Source organism: Marmota marmota, unplaced genomic scaffold (assembly GCF_001458135.2).
Source record: "Marmota marmota marmota unplaced genomic scaffold, marMar, whole genome shotgun sequence".
Classification (NCBI taxonomy): domain Eukaryota; kingdom Metazoa; phylum Chordata; class Mammalia; order Rodentia; family Sciuridae; genus Marmota; species Marmota marmota.
In genome coordinates, this window is record NW_026000077.1 from 5,973,650 (window position 1) to 5,990,708 (window position 17,059).

General features: G+C 34.7%; 1 protein-coding gene across 3 annotated transcripts in view; it reads right to left on the reverse strand.

Moving 5' to 3' along the window:
* Nucleotides 1–3,948: 3,948 nt before the first annotated feature.
* The window catches only part of Gdap2 (ganglioside induced differentiation associated protein 2), a 53,935-nt gene continuing 40,824 nt past the window's right edge, over nt 3,949–17,059 (reverse strand). For 2 of the 3 annotated variants that reach the window (XM_015502236.2, XM_048814584.1), the window contains exons 13-14: nt 8,469–8,612; nt 3,949–4,409 (exon numbers count right to left, since the gene is read on the reverse strand). In XM_015502236.2, the coding sequence (XP_015357722.1) occupies nt 4,362–4,409; nt 8,469–8,612 (192 nt within the window). In that variant the 3' untranslated portion in view covers nt 3,949–4,361. Of the gene's footprint in view, nt 4,410–7,711; nt 8,613–17,059 lie in introns of those variants that run through there. The other variant, XM_015502235.2, reaches the window with a different exon arrangement.

A 17,059-nucleotide genomic window follows, 5' to 3' on the forward strand; every position in this document is an offset into this window, starting at 1 on the left:
GCAATTCAAATAATTGATATATGTTAAGCTCTTAAATGTTTTAGCACATATGATATCTGGTCTAACAGAGTCGTGGCTCAGCTTATAACTATGTGCTTACATTAACAAAATATATTATAAAAAGTGTGATTGTGTATACAAAATATTAGCTTTACTGTTTGACAAAATATTATATTCAGCAGTTATGATTTTGTTAGTGAAATTCACCTAAAGAATACTATGATTTTGTTCCTGAATCCAGTGGCCCTATACATTTAAAACAAGTTGGACTTAAAAGATTCAAAGATGCTAGTCTTGCTAATGTAGAAAATACTTTTCATGAGAGCCACTAATGTCTAAACTAATCTTGATAATGTTTAGGAGTTAGTTTGGTAAGAATCAAAGCTTGAACTGTTTTATTTATTGCTCTATATCTTCACATATTGACTACAGATGTCATATTCAAAGACTGTAAAGCAAAGCAGCTCATGTATATGTATGTGTGTGCATATGTAAATATCTATGTTCAGGCCTACTAAGTGATCTTTATCATCTCTGGGTTTATAATATGATCCAGACTCTAGGTGTGTTGTGGCTTGAATATTTGTGCCCTGCCCCATTGTCCCATTCATCTGTTGAAGCTCTAATTCCCAGTGATGGATCTGGAAGTAGGGCCTTTGGTATGTCATGGGGCAAAGCCCTCATAAATGGAATTAGTATCTTTAAAAGAAGAGATAGGCAAGTGATGATCTCTTTCTCTGCCACATAAAGGTACAGGAAGGAGACTATCTGCAAACCAGGAAGAGGGCCCTCCTTGGGAGCTAAATTGAATGGTACTCTGACCCTAAGATTTCCTAACCTCCAAGTACATGTCTGTTGTTTAAGCCACCCAGTTTATGGTATTCACCCAAAGTGACAAAGACAAAGTAGGATCTCTTTTCTCCTGAAGGAGATCTCAGGTAATCACAAACCAAGAGTTAGTCATAAGCTATGAGGCTGCATTAGTGTGTGCAACTAAAACACTCTATTACCTATTGGTTATGATGATGACAAATTAAGAGAATTCCAATAGGAAGCTTACCTGACCCACTTCAATTTTAGAGGCATTTAGAGGTTATCTTATAGTGCTTTACGTCTTTAATATAATTAATCCACTGTTCCTAGAACTATATTCTTCTTCTGTACCCTGTATTTCAAATTGTAATTTCTATTCATATATTAAGCAATTTCTATTCTGTAAACATATAAACACAGACAATGTATTAGGGGAACACTATGTGATTTTTACCTCATGCTGAATACTACATTTTATTACTCTTCTATTAACTGTCGAAAGGTAAAGACTAAACTGTTACCTATAGTTCAAATTCATTAAACAATATCTAAGCAAATGAAAAAAAAAAACAGGAAGAAACAGTTTATGTTTTTATACTAGAGTGATTAAATCTATCTATCTATCTATCTATCTATCTATCTATCTATCTATCTATCTTATTCCTTTAAGACTTCTGAAATTTGATTTAAAAAATCTATATGCAGAAGGGGGGGAATAACTCAGTGGTAAAGCACACAGCACTTGTCTGTCATGCTTGAAGCTCTGGGTTTGATCCCCAGCACCATTAAAAAAAAAAAAAAGAATCTATATCCACTTTTTCCACCAAAAATACTCTATAAATACCTGTTGATTACTCTCAAAACACTATGGATTCCTTTGAAAAAGGAAATGTAATAAAGTATCAATAAAATAAGTTATGTATTAAAGGAAAGAAAGTCTTTAAAATCAGAATCACTTGCCCATAAGAGTCTGATAAGGACTATGCTCAAGAGATCATTTTCAGATCCAGAAACTTGGATGTGGGTGAATTAAGAACTCAAATATATACTGATGCAAGAAATATACTTGTTTCAAAAATTGTATTATGCCTTATAATTAATAAATTAGTATTTTGTAAGTTGTGTCTTCAGCAATTCAACTAGCTTTTGGCATGACCAAAGCATAATTGAACTAAGCTTTTGGTGGTAGTTTGGATTAACCTCAGATGCTAGTGGTCATCTCCACTCAGTCACCCCTTTTTCCTCGAAGATGTCCTTGAAAATGACATGTGTAGTCCAGGCTATCCAACTTTTTGACAAAAGCATACACACACACACACACACACACACACAAAATGTTAATCATTTCAGTATCAAGGTCACTGTGTTTACCCTATAGGAAACAATTTCATTATATATAAGTGTTATAACACTTTCGACAACTATAAAAGAATGAACTTGGTCCCATGAGACCATAATTCCACTGAGCAGAGGTGGCCCTTATGTTTCTTTAGTCATAATCATTAAATTATGAAATACTGTTGATACATGTAGTCCCTTTATAGTTTAATATATCAACTACACTAGAATCTCAGCAGAGAATCTTGCGTTGCTAAACACTAATACACTGGTATAAATAAAGCAAAGGAAAGTTCTTTCAGAATTACTGCCTACAACAAATTGTATATATAAATTTGCTTCCTTTCAAATGGCAAATTAGCTGCAATCTGTACTATTTATAGCAACAATCATCTAGGCCAGTTGAGGTAGGTAAGTACAGTTTTAAGAAAGAAAAGTTGGCATTTTTTATAGCTGCTTCCAGTGAAAAGGATACTTCAGATATATCCAATAGTTGACTACGGAATATAAAGTAAGAATTCCAGATTTTAAGGCTCAAGGGGTTAAAAGAATACTGTTGGAGAGGAAGCTTAACATCAGAATTCTGACTGCCTTTTTGGAGCTAATGACCTAGGGAACATTCTAGGAAGTCCTTAACATAAAGTATATATGAGGAACAAGTAGATTTGATGTCTGACACAAAGCAAATGTGTCCAGTACATGCAAAAGATTGTTTATCCAAGAAATGTGAAGCCCCTTGTTGTTTACATGGGAAAACACAGGATTGGAATAACACAAATATAGGGGATTTTCATATCATAATGAAGTGTGTTTCTGTTATCTCCACTGAAGTAAGTTTGGGCACAGGGGAATGGAATGTTTAGAAGCACTGATTCTGAACACATTGGAACAGATGGGTTCTACTTTGTCTTCTCTGAACTGCAAATATACATACAAATGGGGCGAGGGAGATGAGGTGGGTGGGTGTAGGAATCAAAAGGAGTATGAAGACACCCAGATGGAAATGAAAATGGTTTGACCTTAATTCAAGAAGAAATCCTTACAATGGCTAACAGATGTCTCCAATTAAAGTGCAGCACTGGGGAAGGAGAAGGCCAGAGGAAATTCTGGAAAAAGCAGGAAGGTGCTCATCAGGGCTGCACTAACTTTTCTTGCCCCCCATGAAAAAAATATCATTCCAAAGGTGATGAAGACAAGAGTGCCTTGTAACATTCACTCAAGTATATTTATTCCCATTTAAAAACTAGCTGAAGGCACCCCATCACACAAACTCCCTCAGACATTTTTCATCCAAAGTCTCCAAGTTCTTTCTAAATACTACCTTTTTCATACCTAGGTGAGGGAGGTAGCATATCCTTTTACTAATAAGTTAAGGCACAAATAAAGTGCAACTCAAGAGACACTGAGCCAAACAAAATCCTTCATGACTCTGGAAGACAGCACGCTCCTGAGGGATGAGTGATGAAGTCTTGGGATATGCTCGTAAGACTGCTAGCAGGTGCACGCTTATTGAATAAGATCAAATCATCCTCGATTGTCAGAAGAAGACTGAAGATATAGTCTTCTTGTTTCTCTACACTGTTAAAACAGTGGCAATCTTACTAAATTGTATGATCTTAAATCCTAGTCTCAACTTATGTAGTCAATTTGCAAGTCCTACATTTTGCTACTGATGTTTATGTTTTTCATTAGACATATTTCTACATTTTTGGTCCCAGATAATTTTCTTACAACTAGGTTATCTGTATAAAATATAATGGTATTATCAGCAGGATCTAAAGCAGACAATGCATCCAGTCAGCATACATTGGTTATATATATTTCAAGAAATATTTAAATACACAAAGGAAGCGTGCAATGTTTGAGAGAAGACATGAACATTGTTGGTGGCTTATGCAATGGAGAATCCAGTGTCCTTCAGGAAACTGAAGATACTCAAAGGTTGCTCCCCAATTCCTATTATCAACACTCTAAAAATGAACATTTCCATTTGATACAAATATACAAATTTAAAATGTGTGCAGTTCAGAATGGCCTACCATTTTTAGATTGCTTATGTGCCAGAAAATATAGTCAATAAAAAAATACCAGAGAGGTGGGGACAAAAGGCTCTCTGGATCTGTACAGCAAAAATGAACATCACTTTAATAGGTAGTGATTTGTGGAAGAAGTGGCATCCTTGGAATCAAGAAGCACTAGAAGATGGCAGGTCACAAATCTGGTGATGGGGGGTAAGATGTGTAGTAAGGCCCATTTTCCTGTGGAAAGAAAAACAGACAAGAACAATAAGTAACAAGACCAATTTCAAATGTGAAAGAAAGGAATGTATAGTCAACAAGGTAGGGTGTGTAAAATGTCTAGTACATGTCTGGCACTGAGAAGCTCTCAGCTGTTAGAGTAGTTTCAGGGCAGTGAGTCAGAGTTCATGTAAAATAAATAGAAGCAATAAAATGATAATATGCTTTGACAATGCCACTTATTGAATATTCCATATGTGAGACATGGTTTTTCACTATCATTTTAAATCCCCATATAATTCCATGCAGTAGGCAACATCCTCATTTCACACAAGAGGAAAATGATCACACATATCACATAATTCACCTAGTCACCTGCCAGTATCCAGCAAAGCCTGGATCTAAACCCAAATCTACTTGAATATAACATGCAGATTCTTTTCTGTTAGAATGTGTTGTCTCACTGTGTCCCAAATCTTAATATAGTTATGAAACAATAACAAAATTATCTCTGAGGAATGTAATAACTATAACTCTGGGTAGAAGTGAGTCTTCTTCACGACATACCCAAGTGGCAAAGCTTATAACAATTATAGTTCTAAAGGAATTTATTTCCAGCTCAAAATGGAGAATTAAATGCCATAACTTTAATGTCAAATGTAGAAAGCAACAAATCAGAGTAAGGAGAAAATGTCTGGCCCATACTTTGGCTGATTTTATCTTAATAAAAGCCAAGACAAGTTAATTTTATGGTAGGAGGATCCTAGATGAGATTTAATGAGACTTAAGTTTTCTCATTTTTAAGAAAGTTTCTTATTTTTAAGAAAAGTATTTCTTTGACAATGAACTTATTTTCAATAAAACATAAACAAAATGTTTGGCATTAATGTATAACAATAATTAGAAATGAACAATGAGAAGTAAAATGAAAATAGATTGCTTCATAGTATATTTACGTTATAATTATGGAATAGGAGTTGACACTGGTGCTATAACCAGGAAAACAAGTAAGGAAACTTATTTCTGATTATAAATATGCCAAGATATTAAAAAAATGGCTTAGATAGAAACACCCTAGGACTAGCTACATATCTAGAAACTTGAAATAAAACCTTTTTCATTTTAGCACTTCCTATCAGGATCTGTCAGTAGCCAATCCTGATTCTTCAATATACATGGAAGCTATGACAAAGAAACATTCCCTGAAGAGAGAAATCTTTTCTGAAGTTCATCTGAAAAGAAATAGTTTACTGATTGACTTTAAAACTTCTCCATCCTATTATACCCCCATACTTCCTTAGGTTTCTCATATCCATGTTGAACTGCCGTAAATTAAGAAGGTCAACTTTATATGTAAGGCCACAAATTAGGACTCACATTAATCTCACAAGGGACTGTGAAACAATCAAATATTTTTTCTATTTCTGGAAATAATCATAGAAATTTTTAAAAAATTGTTGCCAGGTAAGATTGTATACTCTCTGACTATATTTATAAAATTACTGACTAGCCCCTTTTCTGAAGTGGCTTCAGTATAATTTTTACCTAGATAAAAATTATCTTTTAAATACCTTGAAAGGTCTCTTTCAATCCTATAGAATTTATGTCACTCTTCAAAGTCATAAAAATCCCAGACAGGGGATTTTTCTAAACCTACATCCACCATGACTTCACTGCTTCACCCAATAATAAACCTACTAAGTGCAAGGCACAATTGAACATGGTAATAAAATAAATTGACTCCATACTTGTTTCTTTTCTTCAGTCCTATTTTTAATTCTTCCCATGCACTAAAGGAACACGTTTCCTTACAAGTCAACATCCAACCCCCTTCTGGTATCTCATCTCTATGTCCCACAGGGCACATCAAACCTAATGTGTTATAGAGTAACATACTACCTGTCCCTTCCACCCAGTCTCCCAGTGCTTTTCCTTCATATTGATTCTCTGGGGTAATGGCAGCACCACACATCAAGTCTCCTAAAGCATTTACTTTCTGCTTCATCTGTAGTGACTACTTACTTACCAAATCCTGCAGATTTTATTTCCTAGTGTCTATTTCTAAATATTTCTAAAATATTTGAATCTCCTCTGACTATATTTATAAAATTACTGACTAATTCCTCTTCTGAAGTGGCTTCAGTATCAAGTGCATCTTACCACAGTCACTATCACTGCCTTTACTCTAGTTTTATTTTTCCTCTGGCTTCACTAATAGACTCAAATCTCGTTGCCTATCTCCCTCTCGATTCATTCTCTCTACTGTTTCTGTACTTATGTTTCTAAACAGGAATGCAACAGCAGTTTTTCTTTGCAGAACACTCTCCACTGACTAAGCCAAGACCTGCAACATAATGTGTAAAGTTCCAGGATCTAGTGATCTGCCTGCCCTTTCCTCATCATCTCCTGATGCCCTGTTTGGCTTCTTCCCCATTTTATGCATCTCTCTGGCTTCAATATACATATGACCTAATAAGTCAATTAATAGTTTGGAGGTTATTATATTTAATTTTAATTAATTATATTATATCTGTATTACATATACCAAAAAATAACAAGAAAGCTCAACAAGCATCCAAAACAAACCAGAAAAACACCAAATCTGAGTGTGGTGGAGTTTTAAGTAATATTTTTTTTTTCTTTTATTTTTTTTATTTTTTTTTATTGGTTGTTCAAAACATTATAAAGCTCTTGACATATCATATTTCATACATTAGATTCAAGTTGGTTATGAACTCCCAATTTTACCCCAAATNCTTCTTGGACTTTTCCCTGAAGACCTTAAAAGAGCGTACTACAGGGATACTGCTACATCGATGTTCATAGCAGCACAATTAACTAATATTTAATAAAAGCTTACTTTACAGACCCTTAAGAATAAAGAAAATGCTTAGGCCTTAAATAAACAGTCCTTAAGGTTTTCTAACCAATTACTCAACTTATATATTTTTACCCCAGAAAATAAATTATAAATACAGACACTAGCTTTGAATTGTCATTCCAACTTGTTGGTATTAAAATGTTCCTTGGTGCCTTCATATTTATTGTGATTAAGAACACTGAGTGCAGTTCAAAGCATAACAATAAGGCCACTTTTTACTCCAACAATCCGCAGTAAATAAAAAGTGATAGTTTTTTTTTTTCCTACCATATATTCAACAATCTTTGTATTTATGATCCAGCTGTTCCAATTACAAATCCTCTCTTTGCAACAGCCAAACATGAAATTTTATTAACTATTAGAACATATTAAACACTCTGCTCTTCACATAAGGGGAACAGAAATCACAGCTGAAGTTAGAGAAATGTTGGATAGAAAATGTGTTACAGGATTTTTATTTGACTATATGCATGTTACACAATAATTAGGGGAGAATAATTCATTTCAAACTTAATATAACTATCAAATACATTCTTTGGTTCATGTATAAAGACATGTAATCAGCAATAGTTAAACGATGAGCTTGCTGAGCTTCTGGCCAAGCATGTTACTTTTTTTTTTTTTGAATTACTGAGGTGATCTTGTGAATTAATACAATGGAATAGAATTTTGGTGAAATTCAAGAGTAGTCCTTTAGTGGTTGAGTAACAGATCTATAAATGTACCTATAAATAATGGCAATATAATTGGTTGATGGTCTTAAAAACATTACACCAAGTGTAGGAAAATAAAAGTTTTAGCAAGGGTAAAGGCTATTAAGATAGGCTGATTATATTATTGCTGAAAGTGGAGAAAACTAATTCTGACTGGTTATATAGCTGAAAAGTCATTCAATCTAAAGAAAATTAGGCAGAGGTACTTGTCTCAAATGTGGTAGAAAACTGACAAAAGTACCAAGGGGTGCTTCAAACTCAGAGCAGAAAAATCTCACATTGAAATGTTTATCTGGAAAAAAACCCTCTTAGGACAAAGACTTTTCCTCAAATTATTGTAGGAAAAGAATATTAGTAATATTATCAAGCTTATTAAAACACACTATGCTACATCAGTATCTTCTAATGGTAGAATGTTGTGATCACAGAAACAGCTGTATAGATATTTACTATACTACACAAAGAGTGAGATTGAGAGGTACTTACCCTGGCATCATATTCAAGGACAAAGGGAGGAAAGTCAATTTGTTCCGGTGATATGGCAGAAAATAGCTGGTGTAGGCTGTCCACATGGTGGATTTTATCCTTCAGTCCTGAGACAGAAAAGGTGGTGAAAAACCATGTTGATACCTGATTAACAGAAGAGAAAAATATTTTAAGCTAATAGCCATAAAACCCATAAAACATGATTTTGAAAATTTATACTAGATAAAAACTATATTTCAAAAATCTTCTAGTAACTGGCATTTTCCAAAGTGCAGTTTGTAATTCATCAGTGTGATATGCAATCACTTTAAAAGATTATGAACAACACCAGAAACAGAAGAAAGTAGAATAACAATTACTATGGACTGAAGTAAGGATAAGTTTTATTTCCATAATTTTTTGTTTCATTATATGTATATACACTCCTGTGTGTGTAGTATGCTTCTTCTGTGGGTGGCTGTGAAATCCACTGCATTATTTGCAATCACTGGTGCTCTGGTACTCTGAAAATGGTTAATATCTCCAAATCTCAAAAACCCCTTTTATATCTCCAAATGAGACTGAAAAGGAAACTTTTGCCAATATTTTAGGACAAATATATTTTTGGTTGACACTTGACATGTGGTCTCTTTCTTGAAGTAAATTAAAGTGAATCACCTAGAGAAGCAGAGCCACTTTGTTCATTTCACTGTACAATATATTAGTCTACATATGCTCCCCAAAAAGGAAAAATAAAGCGGGGTGTGGGGGGAGACTTCTCCTAGCAAGGATTGAATTAAGGTACATGATAGCTAGAACTTAACACCTACTCTTGGTTACCTATTTAAATCAGCAATCATAAATTAGCTCACATTTACTAACAGTACTATGAGGTAGGTGATATAGTTGCTACCCCCATTTTATTAAGAAGTTGGTAACATGCATATGAACTTTCAGGGTACTGGAAAAACATACCGTGAATAGGTAGAAACTGGGTACATTATAAATACATGTCACTTTGGGTGCTTACCACGGATGCCAATCATTTGGTTAATTTCTTTTTGGCACTCTATATATTCTTCAGTGGTTGTTCCCAAAGCTTTTACATATCCTAGGCCCCTGACATGACATATGTCTTCATACTTACTTGTAAGAAGAGGCATAGAATAACAGAGAAAACACTAAACCTAGTTATTGCTATCAGAATCCTATTCGAACTTCCGAATCAGTACAAATCTCATCCTACCATTATTTCTCCCTTACCAATCCAAAGGGATTTTCCTTCGGCTATAATCATTTCTATAATCTCCCTGGTACCTAGCAGACGATCCTAGAAGGATAGTTTTATGAGGTACAGAAAGAGCCATGAGTTCACAAGTATTTGTTAAAGAATGAATGAAGATAAGGTCTATTTTACAGTGGTGTCTATGGCCTGGGTCACTTTTCTACATTAGATATACCATCAATGATTGATAAAGGGCTTCAAATACTAGCAGTATCCTCTGTACTCTCTCCCCTCCCATTTTACCAAGTTTATTTGAAGGGAGGCAATGGGCAGGTGCTAAAGGAAGTATTTGGCTTCACCAGAACAGTGAGTTTAACAAGTCACTGAATAACATGACAAAATCAGTTTGTTTTAACACATCTATTATATACTTTATTGCTATATTTTTTTTTTTTTCAGATTAGATGATTTGAAAATTCCAGATTAGGAGCTCCATAATTCATCACAGAAGACACTATTGCGAGTTTTGAGATTCTAGAAAGAGCAAGAAAATCAAAGATCATAGGGGTAGAACAGGGAAGAAACCTCAAGGATGTGTTAGGAGGTACTGTTGTGCAAGGAGATAAACATCCACAGGTGTGTCCTAAGAACTGACCTGGGGTTGTATGTGACAGGATAACTCACATGTCTTTTCCTTTAAAGAGAGCTAAGATTCTAATAGAGCAGCTAGATCATTAATAACTAACAATCTAATCTTAACTACCTAAGGCAAAGCTTGCTACATGTGATGAATGGTCCAAAGGAAACATGTGAATACCTACTATATGCAAATACCTCTGCTACTTGGAAAAGATCTAAAATATGGAGCTAAGAAGCTATGCAGGGAATTTCTGTGTCATGATTTCTTACCTTGGGATATTTTTACATGCTTTTCATTTAGCCCTTGATACTTTTTCCTTCAATTCTATGCCTGGCTAATTGTCCTTGAGAATTCATAACAAAATTTGTCTCCATGAGGAAGCTTTCTTTGACCACCCTCTATCCAAAGCTGGCAAGGAATCTTCATTCTAAGTGTCCTGACAAAGCTGTTTTTACTCATATTACTGTGTAATGAACACTGTGTATTGTATTAGCTAATCTCTAAATAGACTGTAAGCTTCCCAATATGGGGACTGCCTTATTCAATGTCATATTCCTATATACTCGTAAGAACTAATACACAACATCAAAGGAATTTAGTGTTTTTTGAATCAAAGAATAGATTTATAGGAGTCTCTGGCCTTACTATTTAGGAATGCTATAATATTCCTTCATTTTACAACAAGAGTAAATTACACTTTAGTCTGGGCTTAGTTTCTCCATCTATAAAATGAAGAAGTTCCACATAGTGATTTTTAAGGTCTCCCTCAAGTAATACAATTCTTTAAGAGGACTCTTACATATTTAAAAAACAACAACAACAACACTATACTGATATGGTGGTGTGGTGGTGGTGGAAGAGAGAGAGAGATTGGGTTGGGGAAGAACAGACACTGCTCTTAGGAATACAGTTTTTGAAAGAGGAACAATTCTCCCTGACATTTTCTCCCATTACATCTTTTACATACTCCAGGTATTGGTAGGAGAAAATTTCTCAAAAATATAAGTGGAAAGTCAGTTAAAAGTTTTCAGGGAGACCCAATAGCATTGTCTTTACCTTTTTTTTTAGTTTTTGAGTTTTATATAGCTTAACTTTAAATTTTCAGTATGTTTATAATGTAAACTAACAGACATTAATTTAAGTAAACTTTCACTACTTAGTATCTACTACTTTAAAAGTCAAGAAAATTTAAAATTTGGGAAAGGATTATTGATATATTTTGTGAGTTCTATGGATTCTTTCACTCAACTATTCAAAAATGCAAAACCAAAAATGCAGGATCACAAAACAATCAATATAAGCTATGAAAAGACAGTACACATGTGTGTCCTCAGATAATCTGCTAAGGCCAGAATCAATGGTGGGTTTAAATTCTATTAGTAAACTACAAAGAAGAAAAAGGGGAGTGATTTATACAAGCTGTCAATTTAATACCTCTTAGGGTGGAGTGGCCTAGAAAAGATCTGAACTATATGGAAATCATAATAGTGTGATTTGATGGTTTTATTATCTATTAATTTCATTTCCTAATTGCAAACACTCCATTTGTAGCTTTGAGTTACTATAAAATAATGGTGGGTCTTATTACACATGGGTCTTATTCTCTCATTTTCTCCATTTCCCAAAATTATTTATCTATCCCTATATCCATCTATCAATTCATCTTATTTTTCTGCTATATTTCCAAGTACAAACTGCAGATATCAGCAAACTTTCCCCAAATACAGTACTTATGTCTTTAATTACAGTTTAATATTGTTAAGTTTCTTTGCTATAAATTTTCAGTCAATGAAATGAAAAGTGTACTTTTGCTGTCAAGCAGATATACAAGACTCTATAAACAAAACTACTATTAAGGTCAAAAACATTGTCCTCACCCCAGAAAGTTCCATCATGGCCCTTTTCTTCATTCTCCATACCCTAGAAGTAAACCCATGATTTTTTTTTCTATCACAGATTAGTTTTGTCTGCTTTAGAACCTCAAAGCATGAATGGAATCACACAGCTTGACTGTTACGTAACATTTCTTTAAGTTTATATAAGATTCATCCATACTGTTGTGTGTTATCAGTAGTAAATGTTTTTTTATTGCTAAGTAATTTTCCATTACAAGACTATACCAGAGTTTAATTATTCATGATCCTATTGACAAACACTAAAGTTGTTTCTAGACTTTGGGTATTATAAAAAAGCTGCTATAAACACTGCTGTAGAAGTTTTTTGTGGGTATAGGTTTGCACTTCACCTGGGCATGTACCTAGCACTGAAATTGCCAGGGGATAGACTGGGTATATGATTTGTTCATAAGAAACTGCCATAGTTTTCTGCGCAGTGGTTGCACAAATTTCTCACTTCCACTTGTGATACAGGGAATTCCAGCTGCTCCAAGACACTGGCAATGTTTGGTATTGTCAACCCCTAATTTTAGCCATTCTGGTGGCAGTGTAGTGGCATTTTATTGTAGTTTTACTGAGATACCACTGCAATGTACAATTTAAGTTTTGACAAACACATACAAACCCCCACTCCCATGAAACCATTATTATGACTAATAAAATGAACATATCCATCATTCCCAAATATATGGAACCATACAGTATGTACTCCATTTTGGTCTGGCTTCTTTTACTAACACATTTCTGAGATTCATCTATGTTGTTGTACATATCAAGTTTGTGGTTTTTATTGCTGAGTACTATTCTAGTGTATAGATATACCAGACTTTGGTTATAAATTCTCCCAGTGAAGGAAGGGTATTTGAGTTGTTATAGTTTTCACTATCACAAATGAAGATGTTGTTAAGTATTTGTGTATAGTCAGTTCTTATATGAATGTTTTCACTTGGCTTGGGTAAATGCCTAGAAGTGGGATGGCTGTATCACATAGTAGACGATGTTTTAGTTCTTTAAACAGACTTCCAAGTTGTTTGCCAAAGTACCTATAGCATTTTAAATTTTGATCAGCACTGTGAGAGTGTAATAATAGGAGTGTAATGATACCTCAATGGAGTTTAATTTGTATTTCTTAATGACTAATTAGGTTGAACATGTGCTTATGTGCCTATATGAATACCATATTTGGTAAAGTATTTATACAATCTTTGCCTATTTCTAAACTGAGTTTTTTCCTAATTATTTTTTTTAAGTTTCATTTTTTTCCATATTTTTATTGGGGCAATATAGTTGTAAATAATGGTGGGATTTGCTGTTATATATTCATACAAGCACGCAATATAACAATACAATTTGGCCAATCATTCCCCAGTATTTCCCCTTTATCTCCCCTTCTCTCTTTCCTCTATTCTACTGTGATCTTCCTTTGATTTTCATGAACCACTCCCTACCTTTTTTTTTCTTCTCTAGCTTCCACAAATGAGAGAGAACATATGACCCTTGACCTTCCAAGCTCTCACTTAACATAATATTTTCAAGTTCTACCCATTTTCCTGCAAATTACCAGTTAATCTGTTGATAGACACCTAGCCTGATTCCATAGTTTGACTATTGTAAATTATGCTGTTTTAAACATGGGTATGCATGTATTACTCTAGTATAATGGCTTTAATTCTTTAGGATAAATACCAAGGAGTAATACAGTTGGGTCGTATAGTGGTCCCATTCCTAGATTTTTGAGGAACCTCCATATTGATTTCCATAGTGTTTGCACCAATTTACAGCCTTACCAACAATGTATGTGTTCCTTTTTCTCCACATTGTCTTCCTAATTACTGGTTGTGAGACTTCTTTATGTCTTAGATACAATCCTTATCAGGTATATGGTGTACGCTGATTTTTCTCTTAGGCTGCAACTTGTCTTTTTATTCTCCGAACAGTGTCTATTAGAGGGCGAACACCCGGTTCTTTTTTTTTTTTTAATGGATTATGTTTTTGGTATTATATTTAAGAAATATTTGCCTAACTCAAGGTCACAAAGATTTTCCTTCTATAATTTCTTCTGCAATTTAAAGTTTAAAATTTTACAGTTAGGTCTTTCTTTATTCTGTTCCATTGATTTGTCTATTTTTGTGCCATTGTATCACCATCTCATGTACTGTAGCTACAGAATAAGCTTTCAAAGCAGGTAGTGTTAGTTCTCTAACTTTGTGTTTCTTTTCCAAATGGTTGACTACCTTAAATTCCTAGCATTTTCCCATGAATGTCAGAGTTAATTGGTCAATTTCTACCAATATACTTACTTAAATTTTGGTTGGGATTGGAACTAGATTTACATATTTATCAAGAAATAATAATATTAAGTTTTCCAATTCACAAATACAGTACAGGTTTTCATTTATTTAGGTCTGCAGTTTCTCCATTGGTGTTCTATAGCATATAAAACTATACAGAATGTAAGTCTTTTACATTGTCAAATTTATCTCTATGTACTTACTTAATATTTTATCCTCATATAAATGATATGTTTTTTAAATTTCAATTTGATCATCAGTTGCTAATATATACATTTTATTTGTGTGCTGAGGATTGAACCTAGGGGCACTTAACCACTGAGAAAAATCCCCAATCCTTTTTTATTTTGAGACAGTGACTCACTAAGATGCTTAGGGACTTAAAAAATTGCTACTTTGAACATTACTTAGCATATCATGTTCCCTCATGTGATACCTACATGAAGGCCTAGATGAAGGCACCTAATGAGCAGTTCAATGCACAGATCTAGAGCCTAGAAATGATGATAACAGCTAACTTTATTGAGGGAACATGATATGCTAAGTAATGTTCAAAGCATTTTACATGTAATAACTCACTTCATTTTCCCAATGACCTATGACCCTATTATTACCTCCATTTCATACAGGATGAAAGTAAAACACAGAAAGATTACACTATGTGCCTAAGATGATAAACTGGTGGTTGGTAGAGCAAGGATTAGAACTCAGGTCATCTCAAACCATGTTTCTAAACATTAGGATTCCTCATCATGTAATTGGGGATTGCATATAATTTGAAGGGTTTCTGAAAACACAGAGATGACAAAAAGATACAGAATGAAAGGTGAGGGCAGACGTCTTGGGAACATTAGTGTTCAAAGGATGAGTAGAGAAAGAAGGTCCACAAAAGTGACTGAGAAGGAGCAGCTAGAAGCGGGGAGAACCAGGTGAGGTAAGTTTCAAAGAAGCCAAGATAAACTGTTTCATAGAAGAAGTGATCAGCCATTTAAGGCTGTAGGGAAAGCAGGTAACATAAAGACAGAAAAGCATTTACTGGATATAGTAACACTGATTATCAGTGATTTTTGTGTGAACAGCTTTAGCTGGCACAATGGGATCAGAACAGATCAGAGTAATTTAAAGTGTATGAAAAATGGAGATGGTGACTACAAATCATAGATTAACTAATAAGTTCTGGCTGTCAAGGGGAACAGACTAACAGATGCTGTGGCATGTTTAAGAGTTGGTGATTTAGATCTGGCAAAGTGAAAGAGGAGAAAGACACTAATTGCTGAAGAGATATTTCCAAAGAAATGGAAACAAACACTCTGTAGTTAAGAGTGTAGAGGCTGGGCACAGTGGCACATGCCTGTAATCCCAGCGGCTCTGGGATGCTGAGGCAGTGGGATTGGAAGTTCAAAGCCAGCCTCAGCAACAGTGAGGCGCTAAGCAACTCAGCATGAACCTGTCTCTAAAAAAATACAAAATAGGGCTGGGGATGCGGCTCAGTGATTGAGTACAACATCAACAACAACAAAAGAGTGTATACTCTTAGATTAAAATGCCTAGATTCAAATTCAGCCAGTATTTGCTACTACTCATTGTTGGTCACCTTGTGGGCCTTGTGGGAATCTCGTAATATAAATATTAATTCCCTTTTGTGTAAAATGGGAATTCTACCACTCTCTATTTTCTAGAAACATTGTACGGCTTAAACAAGATAATGCATGGAAAGAACTGGCAGATAGTAAGTGCTCAAAAAAACCAGCTACAGTTATTACTATGGGAGCCAGAGCACACAGCACAGCAGTATCCATTGTTAAGAAGGAGCACATTTTTTTTTTTTTGGTGAAAGGGAAAAGGGAGGCAATGATAGAAACAGATGGCAGGTGAGTTTGAGTTGGGAGGAAGAAGGCAGAAAGTTATCTATGATGGTTTCCATTTCTTGATTGAGAATGAGGGAAAGCTACCTGTTGGGAATACAGAAAAGCTGGTAGGACAGGACTTGAGGAGATGAAATATTCTGTCCAGTGAAACATCAAAATACCTCTACCAGTGAAAGCAACTCTGAGTCTGTCAAGACTGCAACTCCTCATGCTGTGTGATTTCTCCACCAGTGTTCTTCAACTCAGGCGGAGAAGTAAAGAAAGCAGAGCAATGGATTAGGTCAAGCTGAGGTTTCATGAGCAGGTGTGACAAAAGAGTAAGAGGTCACAGGTTAGTTTAGGCATTGATAACAGAGTCTGAAGTGATGCAAGGTGTTTTAGGATAGATAGGGAAGAATAAAAAGCAAGAAGGATGGCATTTTCAGAAAAAGTAAAAGGACCAAGGGACTAAATGTCTTGATGAAGTTAAGGCGTCAGATCAGATACTAGGAATAAAACTGTGAGCAAGACAGCTATATTCTAGGACACATGGATCTTGCAAGCTAACATAAGGCAGAGAATTAAATAGTCAGAACAAAAGCATAACAATGATAGAAGACTATGGGACTTTAAGGGATATGATGCAGGAGTATTTATTACCTATAGGATTAATCAAGGCAGGCTCTGTGTAGACAATAACTATTGAACCAAGAT